Source organism: Pimephales promelas, chromosome 18 (genome assembly GCF_988280905.1).
Source record: "Pimephales promelas chromosome 18, fPimPro1.hap1.1, whole genome shotgun sequence".
Classification (NCBI taxonomy): Eukaryota; Metazoa; Chordata; class Actinopteri; order Cypriniformes; family Leuciscidae; genus Pimephales; species Pimephales promelas.
The window spans coordinates 22,692,073-22,702,540 of NC_142786.1; the positions used below are offsets into that span (position 1 = coordinate 22,692,073).

The 10,468-nt window shown below is 36.4% G+C and overlaps 1 protein-coding gene across 1 annotated transcript; it reads left to right on the top strand.

The window, feature by feature from the left end:
- Window positions 1-156: 156 nt before the first annotated feature.
- tfpi2 (tissue factor pathway inhibitor 2) lies at window positions 157-3,292 on the top strand. Its single transcript, XM_039680603.2, has 5 exons — window positions 157-328; window positions 472-642; window positions 1,745-1,924; window positions 2,414-2,590; window positions 2,694-3,292. Exons 1-5 carry the CDS (start codon window positions 253-255, stop codon window positions 2,789-2,791), a joined length of 702 nt encoding a protein of 233 aa, XP_039536537.2. The 5' UTR covers window positions 157-252; the 3' UTR covers window positions 2,792-3,292.
- Window positions 3,293-10,468: the final 7,176 nt, after the last annotated feature.

Sequence of the window (10,468 nt, forward strand, 5' to 3'; positions counted from 1 at the left end):
GGCATAATTCTCATGAAAGTCATTATTCATATCCTACTTCGGGAATAGACGCATTTAGAGTAGCCTACATGGATACTGTGAAATTGTCATGGAAATGACTAAGTATAGACCGCCCTTCCAATTCCCCCCTGAAAAATTCTCCATTTATAAGGCAACGATTAGGAGAAGTCAAGTAGTAATATATCAGGCGAGTAACATATCAGTAGCCTACATCAGACTATACACGCTATCTATAATCCATAATCTTTTACAATGGTGTGTGATTTGCTTCGAGGTCTTTTGCTTTTTGTTGTTCTGCTGCAAAACGCCGTCGGACTACAACCCAAAGGTAAATATATCATTGCGCTCTTTTAATGGTTGTAAAGTACCGAAACAGAGGCATTCTGTTGTTGAAACTTGACACTTAAAAGTTGCAAGTGAATTGGAGCTTGAGGTTTATAACATTTTACCGCGTTATTTATTCCCTCACAGAAGTTTGTTTGTTGCAAATTGAAGAAGGAACGTGCAATGACGACATCCAGCGCTATTACTACAATGCAATCACCCAACAGTGTGAAGAATTCAGCTATAGCGGTTGTGGAGGAAACGCAAACAACTTCTTGTCATTTTTGGAATGTCATAAAACTTGCTTCAGGATTCCAAGTACGTTCATAATAAATATACACAAATAATCTGTAAACAATAGCCTAGCCTACAGATGGCATCCCTTACGAAAAAGAAGTTTATTCAAGTGTGCTAGTATATATTTCTTTTAAACTAAAAATAAGAAGGCAGGCTATACTTTGTCTACTTTTTATGTTCTTTTCAGTAATATACTTTATGTACTTCTCAGAATTAAAATTGTACTTAAGTAGGCTATAACTTATACTAAAAGAAAAGAAGTAGCCTGTTTGGCCTATTGTAGTACTCAATCTTTTGATCGAAATATACTTAAAAGTGTATTAAGTAAAGTATACTTGGTTTGTAGTTGTGTACTCTTTTGATTGAGTATAGGATAGTGGCCTATTAACTCTTTCAACGCCAACGTAAAAAAAAAAAAAAAAAAAAAAAAAGTTTCCAGCAACCGGCAGTGTTTTTGATCATTTTCACAAGTTTCATGGCCCCCAGAGTATTTTTTGTTTGCAAATCTGAACATGCAGTATATAAAAATAGTATAAGTATACTTGTTTTTTTTTTAGTAAGCTATATTGCGAGTGAGGATGTTGGAGGTGGAGATTTATAGCCTTTTCTCACAGCACTTGATATAATTAAACTTATCAATTGCGGATCCAGAAAGGTTCAAACGACAATCACCAGTGACAACTGGAGACTCACCCGTTGTAAAATGCAAAAGACTTCAGACTTCGGAGTGGCTGCAGAAAAACAGAGATCTCAACTCAATCATGTAAAGTTGATAATTCCGCAAATTGCTGCAATTGCAGATTTCGAACAGAGATGGCGACAAAGAGGAAAAACTTACTGTGGCTTTAAGATAGGTGTACCGTAGTGATTCAGGATAAGCCAAAAACATGGTTTGGAAAATATATTCATGATGTACTCGCTTTTATACATTTTGGCATTTTTTAACAGAAAAAAATTACAGACTGCAGCTTTAAGTACACTTATTTTTCGTAAGGGATCTTAAATGGGATTTTTGAATGAGAGTTCAGAGGGCAGTTATGGTTTAAAATGATCATAAGTGCTCACTTCTTTTTCAGATGACGTGAAATGCTCACTTAAACATGTTTTGTTTTGCACACCACAGAAATCCCCCAGATCTGTCGTTTTCAAAAGAAAGAGGGGCCCTGCCGAGGCCTCTTCAAGCGTTACTTCTTCAATATGACCTCCATGCAGTGCGAATCCTTCACTTATGGTGGTTGCCAAGGCAATGAAAACATGTTTGAAAACCTTCAGGGATGTCTGGAATATTGCAAACCCCCTAAAAGTAAGTAGAAACACTAGCTGTAGCATTTAAAAAAAAAAAAAAAGTCTCATTGAAGCATTTGCAGATCATCAAATAATTAAGATGCAGAATAAAGAAAAAATATTTAATGGCAAGATGGTCGGAAAGTGCTTTGCCATCTTCAGAATTAAAGCAGCAATAAAGCATTGGACCTTGATAATTATTTGGTGAGGAAATGTCAATGGCATTAATAAAACTGATGAGCAGAACATAGAACAGAACATTAACATTAAGGGGCCAATGTACTTTTTGGGACCCTTCATTGAAACACATTAAGACATTTTTGTTCTTGTCTTTTTGAATCATAAACACAACAAGCTTGTTTAATGGCCTTCGTATCTAAATGTTTTCCAGTCTCTTGCTTGGCTTATTTATCAATGTACTCCGGCTCCACCTAAAACACTTTTTGAGGTCCCTAGAAAATGCAAATATCTAAAGTTAAACATTTCTGTTGTGTTTAATTTTTTTCAGCGATCCCTGTGATTTGCCATGATATTTTGGACAAAGGAAAGTGCTTAGCTTCCATACCAAGGTATTATTACAACTCTGCTACAAAAACATGCGAGGAGTTCATATACACAGGATGCGGAGGAAGCAACAATAACTTCATCTCCAAACAAAGCTGCATGGACGTTTGTGGTAAAAACGGTATGTTTGATCACTTTGGGTTTGAGAAAGTCATTATCAAGACAATAGGACAGGATTATTTTCAAAAATTTCTTGTCTTAACCATGTGTTTTGTTTTTGTCAGGGAGCAAACGTTGGAGTACCTCAAAGAAGTCAATACGAGTTTCTAAACAGTACTTAAGACGAGTAAAGGCACAGCCAAGGGAGAAGTCGACCAAATAATTGTTCATTAAGTCATTCTCACTATTTTACTGACAACGATGATTGCACTGATTTACAGTATTGGATGCACAGCTCACTCTGTGTACATATGATATTGATTCCTTCATAAAATGAAGGTTTGTTTAATATTCTCATGTATTTTTTATGTCTATGTATATTTTTATTTTCGATAAAATAAGAATTTAACTTTTTTTATTATTTGTATTATTAAATACAAGAATATGTCTAACACTGTTTAAAAGCATAAACTGTTGATAAATAATGTTTAACTGACAATGTTACTTAGCAACATTATTTAATATGCTGAATAGTCTGTTTCGAGAAATGCCAATTTTTTTTTTTAAATTACACGTGTTTGACCTGGGTGTTTTAGAGTAATTAATATGTAATGTAGCCTATACCTAGGCCTACATTTTATACTAAATTGAATTCAATCATGTTGTGACTCATGCCTTTGTAATGACACTTTATATCAATCCCGAATAAAGTCTTTCAACTTCATCAACAATTTCTAGAATTATTTCTGAAGTATTAAAGACAACTCTCAATTCATGTTGTTGTTTGATCTGGCATGTGAATAATATTAGCATAAATATCCTAACACATCATCACTCGCATATTAATCATAATTTTTAATTTCCAAACTCCCAAGATTTAGGCTACATTATTGTTGTTAAAGTAGCCTATTTAAATGTAATATAATTTGGTCTTAATCCTTAAAATTCCTTAAATCACCCCAAAATGAACATTTCGTCATCACACACGCTGTTCAAACCCTGTATGGGTTTCTTCTGTTGAACACAGAAGATATTTTGAAGAATGTTGGTAATCAACCTAGATAGCACAAATCTACTTGATGTGATTTTTACATCTGGAAGACTTATTTTTAAGAGTGTTTGCTCATCTGCAATACGTCTATTGGACGTTTCCTGTCAGATGTCAAATAGACGTTTAGAAGATGTCAGTTTAACATGCATTCTAAATCATTACACCTTAAAGACATCTTCTAAACGTCTATTTGACATCTGACAGGAAACGTCAGCCGTATTGCAGATGAGCAGCAAACACTCTTAAAAATACGACTTCCAGATGTAAACATCACATCAAACAGACTTGTGCTATCTGGGAAACTGTTGATGTTGACTGACCTCCATAATAGAAAAAAATAAAAATAAAAAAACTGACTAGTTAATATTTTTAAAAATATATTCTTTTGTGTTCAACTTCAACAGAAGAAAGAACCTCAGGTTTGGAACAACACTTCCGTTTCCCCCGGAAATCTCCCGTATTTTACTCCCATCTCTCACCCCACTCCCTTTTTTGTTATTTCTCCCGGAAAACTCGTGTAGCCAGGCTACTGAAGCCTAATTTGCATGACCCAAACCTCGTAGCCTATATATAAAATAATAATAAAACATAGCCTAATATAAATATAATTATTCCAAGGTTGTCGAGTTGCCAGATCTTGTGAGAAACGCAGCCTATTCACACAATCGACGATAGCCTACATTGTGTTTCATATCTAGCCATATCAAGGTGGGGAAAATGCATGGTGTTACTCAGCAGCACAATAAATCACAATCACGCTGCTGCAGAGGCACAGAAGGCCATTTCTACCTTCATCAAAGGTGCTTAACTGCTGTGCAATACTTCAGTTCATGTGAATTTTTATCTTATTTATATCTATATAACCCCCCCCCTCCCCCACACACACACACACACACTAATAAGTCATGTTTAACATTCATCTTTCTTTTTATCTTTAATATGTAATTATTGTAATGTATAACCATGAACAACATGAGGGCGACTAAATTATGACAGAATTATTTTATATCACGTGAAGTTTTGTTTGAAAGTATGGCGCCCCCTAGTTTATCTACCACGTAATTAACTTGTTAGGCCAGACATAATGTGGCCCGAGGCATCTGTCACACAGAAAATTAAATTTTTATGTCAAGATCAATAAAGTAAAACTGAATTTATCAGGAACAAATTTGGTAACTAACTAGTCAGTCTCGGTCAGTGGTTTCAGATTAATGTTGTCTAAAACAGCCACTAGGTGGAGTTCTGTATTCATGCAGTATAATTCTCTTGCACTGGAATTCTCCAAGAAATTATTTTGCTGTGACACTTCATAAAAAGACCATTAAAGCATTTTTTTACATTGTTGAAGACACACAGATTACTTTTTAAAAGCATTTCTGCAGATGAATATTTTAAATTGGAATGAAAAGGGTGGTATTTCATTGTTCTTTTCCATTGCATTCCCCCTGAATAAGACAGTATAGTTATAAATTATCTAATACCTGATGGAAAGAACTGAAGTCTCAATATGCAACATCCTCCCTTGAGGTTAGAGACTCTTCTTAAAACAATGATAATTTCACTACGGAATACGGAATTTTGATAAGCTGCAGTTTTTCCTTCAACAACAAGAAATACAGAAATTATTATTACAGAAATACAGGCTCATTGTGAATTCATGTCACTCATATTATGTGGGAGTTAGATTACAATCTTACGTATTTCGCAGAGTCTGCATGTCCTGTGGTGAAGTCTGCAAAGGTTAATAGTTTTATACTAAATAGAGATTTGTTAGCTCTCAGCAGGTTTAGCAGGTTGCACAGCAGCACAACTGAATTTGGGGCTTAATAAAGTCATATATTACAGGTTTGCTGAGAGGTGGCAGGATACTGCCAATGAAATAAATACACAAATCAGTCAATCAGCAAAGGTGTGCTTTATGTAAATCACAAGTCTGGAACTTTCATTTCTCGGCAGTGACACATTTAAATTAAAAGTGACAGTTTTTCCACAGAGTCTACAAAACCCATTTACAAATGTTTAATAACGCAGAACACCTCATAAGTTACTGTTTTGTTGAAACTTCAAATTCTCTTTGGGCGAGGCCCAAAAATATAATTCTTATTAAGCAACCACCTATTTATTTTTGTCTTAGTAAGAACATGCCTTTAGATATGTATATCCTGAAATATTAAGGCTTTCATAAACTGCTAAAAATAAAGATGAGAGTAATAATGTGTAAAATTATGCAATGTATATTCACTGTGGAGAGAAATGACATAAACAAAAAATACGCAGTAAAATACTAGATATAGGACACTACAATTATTTTTATTAAAAGATAATCAACATTTTAATCTTAACATTTTCTCTTCACTTTACATCAAACTGCAACAACAGCTACAGAGATAATCAACAGCTGCAACAGAAAAAAACAACAGCAGCAGCAATAACAGGAGCAGCAATAATCAACAGCAGCAGCAATAGCAGAAACAGCAATAGTCAACAGCAGCAGCAATAACAGCAGCAGCAATAATCAACAACAGCAGCAATAACAGCAGCAGCAATAATCAACAGCAGCAGCAATAGCAGAAACAGCAATAGTCAACAGCAGCAGCAATAATCAACGGCAACAGCAATAGCAGAAGCAGCAATAATCAACAACAGTAGCAATAACAGGAGCAGCAATAATCAACAGAGGCAGCAATAATCAACAGCAGCAGCAGCAATAACAGAAGCAGCAATAATCATCAGCAGCTGCAATAACAGAAACAGCAATTATCATCAGCAGCAGCAATAATCAACAGCAGCAATAATCAACAGCAACAGCAATAACAGAAGAAGCAATAATCAACAGAAGCAGCAATAATAAACAGCAGCAGCAGCAATAACAGGGGCAGCAATAATCATCAGCAGCTGCAATAACAGAAACAGCAATAATCATCAGCAGCAGCAATAACAGCAACAGCAATAGCAGAAGCAGCAATAATCAACAGCAGCAGCAATAATCAACAACAGCAGCAATAGCAGAAGCAGTAATAGTCAACAGCAGCAGCAATAGCAGAAGCAGCAATAATCAACAGCAGCAGCAATAGCAGAAGCAGTAATAGTCAGCAGCAGCAGCAATGACAGAAAAAGCAATAATCAACAACACCAGCAATAACAGAAGCAGCAATAATCAACAGCAGCAGCAATAACAGAAACAGCAATAATCATCAGCAGCAGCAATAACAGGAGCAGCAATAACAGGAGCAGCAATAATCAACAACAGCAGCAGCAATAGCAGAAACAGCAATAGTCAACAGCAGCAGCAATGGCAGAAGCAGTAATAGTCAACAGCAGCAGCAATAACAGCAGCAGCAATAGTCAACAGCAGCAGCAATAATCAACAGCAACAGCAATAGCAGAAGCAGCAATAATCAACAACAGTAGCAATAACAGGAACAGCAATAATGAACAGCAGTAGCAGCAGCAATAACAGCAGCAGCAATAACAGGAGCAGCAATTATTCAACAGCAGCAGCAATAACAGGAGCAGCAATAACAGAAGCAGCAATAGTCAACAGCAGCAGCAATAATCAACAGAGGCAGCAATAACAGGAGCAGCAATAATGAACAGAGGCAGCAATAACAGCAGCAGCAATAATCAATAGAGGCAGCAATAACAGCAGCAGCAGCAATAACGGCAGCAGCAATAATCAACAGAGGCAGCAATAACAGAAGCAGCAATAATCAACAGCAGCAGCAATAATCAACAGAAGCAGTAATAATCAACAGCAGCAGCAATAGCAGAAGCAGTAATAATCAGCAGCAGCAATAACAGCAGCAGCAATAATCAACAGCAGCACCAATAGCAGAAGTAGCAATAATCAACAGCAGTAGCATTAACAGGAGCAGCAAAAATCAACAACAGCAGCAGCAGAAGCAATAATCAACAACAGCAGCAGCAATAATCTACAACAGCATCAGAAGGAATAATCATCAACAGCAGCAATAATCAAAAGCAGCAGCAGCAATAATCATCAACAGCAGCAATAATCAAAAGCAGCAGCAGCAATAATCATCAACAGCAGCAATAATCAAAAGCAGCAGCAGCAATAATCATCAACAGCAGCAGCAATAATCTACAACAGCATCAGAAGGAATAATCATCAACAGCAGCAATAATCAAAAGCAGCAGAAACAATAATCATCAACAGCAGCAATAATCAAAAGCAGCAGCAGCAATAATCATCAACAGCAGCAATAATCAAAAGCAGCAGCAGCAATAATCATCATCAACAGCAGCAAGAATCAAAAGCAGCAGCAGCAATAATCAACAACATCAGCAATAATCAAAAGCAGCAGCAGCAATAATCATCAACAGCAGCAATAATCAAAAGCAGCAGCAGCAATAATCATCATCAACAGCAGCAAGAATCAAAAGCAGCAGCAGCAATGATCATCAACAGCAGCAATAATCAAAAGCAGCAGAAGCAATAATCAACAACATCAGCAATAATCAAAAACAGCAGAAGCAATAATCATCAACAGCAATAATCAAAAGCAGCAGAAGCAGCAATAATCAACAACAGCAGCAATAATCAAAAGCAGCAGAAGCAATAATCAACAACATCAGCAATAATCAAAAACAGCAGAAGCAATAATCATCAACAGCAATAATCAAAAGCAGCAGAAGCAGCAATAATCAACAACAGCAGCAATAATCAAAAGCAGCAGCAGCACTAATCAACAACAGCAGCAGTAGCAAAAACAGCAGCAGCAATAACAGCAGTCGCAATGAAAGCAGCAACGATAACAGCAGCAACAACAATAACAGCAGCAGCAGCAGGAATAACATCAGCAGCAGCAAAAACATCAGCAGCAATAACAACATATCTATTTAGCCAAGACCAAACATATTTAATAGTCATGTGCATTACCATCCCAAATATTTAGGAAGTTGTCATGCACAATGTTAACAAATGAAACTCTACTGTAAAGGGTTACCAAATTCTTTACTTAAAAAAAATCGGTTAAAAATACATTTCAGATTTTCAAAGGAAATGAAATATGACAATGCTATCACTTCACACCATTGATAACATAAAAGATAATGACTCTATCTTTATCTATAATTTCCCATTCATGATGAGCAGTTCCTGGAGTGAAGAAAAATAATCGTTGTTGTAGGGTTTCTTCAAACACAACACAGCCTGAATCCCATTTGCTCAGTGCCTCAGGGAGTGAAGGTGGCATTAAGACAAACTGCAACGTACATGCCAAGTTTGCCTGAGCGTACATTAGACGTGATGACGAGCAATCAGCCTAATTGTCACAAATGGTTTGTTATGGAGACTACACTCTGACTTCTCTTTTTTAATACTCCAGAAAGGAATGATATCATGGGTGGAGTATATGACAGCACATCCAAATGGATTCGAATCAGATGAAACAATAGACATCAACGATCATCGCATTATCTTCCTCTGAGAGGTCCATAACACAATGATTTGTAATAGGCTGCCACCTCACTCAGCGATACAGTACATCAACTCGGGCCACTATGTTTTTGTGCTGTAGAGAGATACTCAATCCTAATGGAATTATCATAATTGTTGTTTGGTGGGGACCATAGTTGCTTATAAAAACAGGTGTGATGTGATCTCATGATAACTCACTGGACGATGACCTGCTTTCAACCTCCTGTGAGAGACATGTATGGCCCTCCGTTCCTCTGCCTTTTCTTTCAGGCATGAGCAGGCTGGTGTTCTGCTCTGAAAGCTGCTGCGAGGGAAAAATAAGGACGCCTTGTCTTTGTGTTTCCTGCTGAGCTTAACCTTTAACTGAGGTCGGCCTGAACTTTGAAAAACATCTATTCTGAAAGTGAACAAATGAAGAGGATAACAATTTATAGCTGGGGAAATTGCTGTTATGATTAAAGGGGACCTATTATACACCATTTCAAAGGCTGGATCAGTGTGTTGTGATTGGTCAATCGCCTCCAGCATGTTTTGGAAATGTCACATTCTTACCATAACCACACTCTATAATGCAACTCATGCCCCTTTTTTTGCATATGGGAATTCTTTAAATGATGAATATCATGACGTGCTTATTCCCGGAAGAAAACTTAACACTACAATGGAAGCGTTTCAGGGAGAAACAGAGTGACTTTGTGACTTTGCAGACTTTTTACATGCTCAAAAAGCAGCATTGCACACTAAAGAAAGTTGGAAATTTAACATAATTTACTTGAAGAGGAATATTCAAACTAAAAGCCATTTCACATCTTGTGTTTACAAAGACATGGAGATAATTCAAAATATGTGGATCGGTACACCTCTCTCAGACACAAAAACGATTTAATCTCAAGCTTCTGAATATGCACTTTTAGTCCTTCTGAGCCATGAAGATATCATCCTTGGAAAGTTTTAATGAGTCATAAATATGCTGCTTCATGCTTATCAAATCTTTTCCTGTCTGAGTGAGAGTGTGTGTATGAGTGTGTATGTGAGTGTGAATTTATGCACAGATGGGTCAGGAGGAGGATCAGAAGGAGATTGAGGGTTCGGTTCATGTAAGAGTCAAAGTGTTGCATTGTGTTGGCATAAATGAAAAATATAAAATAAAGCCGTGCTTTGAAGATTGGTCAACACGAGACAAAATGCACCGTGACTATAGCTCAACTAATGTTTGAAAAAAGGATATACTATTATTACCCCAATCATAGAGGCGAGACAAGGCAAAACATATGAAGAGTTCTTATATCAATTTTCTTCTAAAATGATCATTTTTATCAAGCTTGTATATTTAAGTTCAGTAATTTCACGTAAATGGCAATGAAGATTACCTAATAATTGTCATTTAAGTGAAATTACTGAACTTAAAT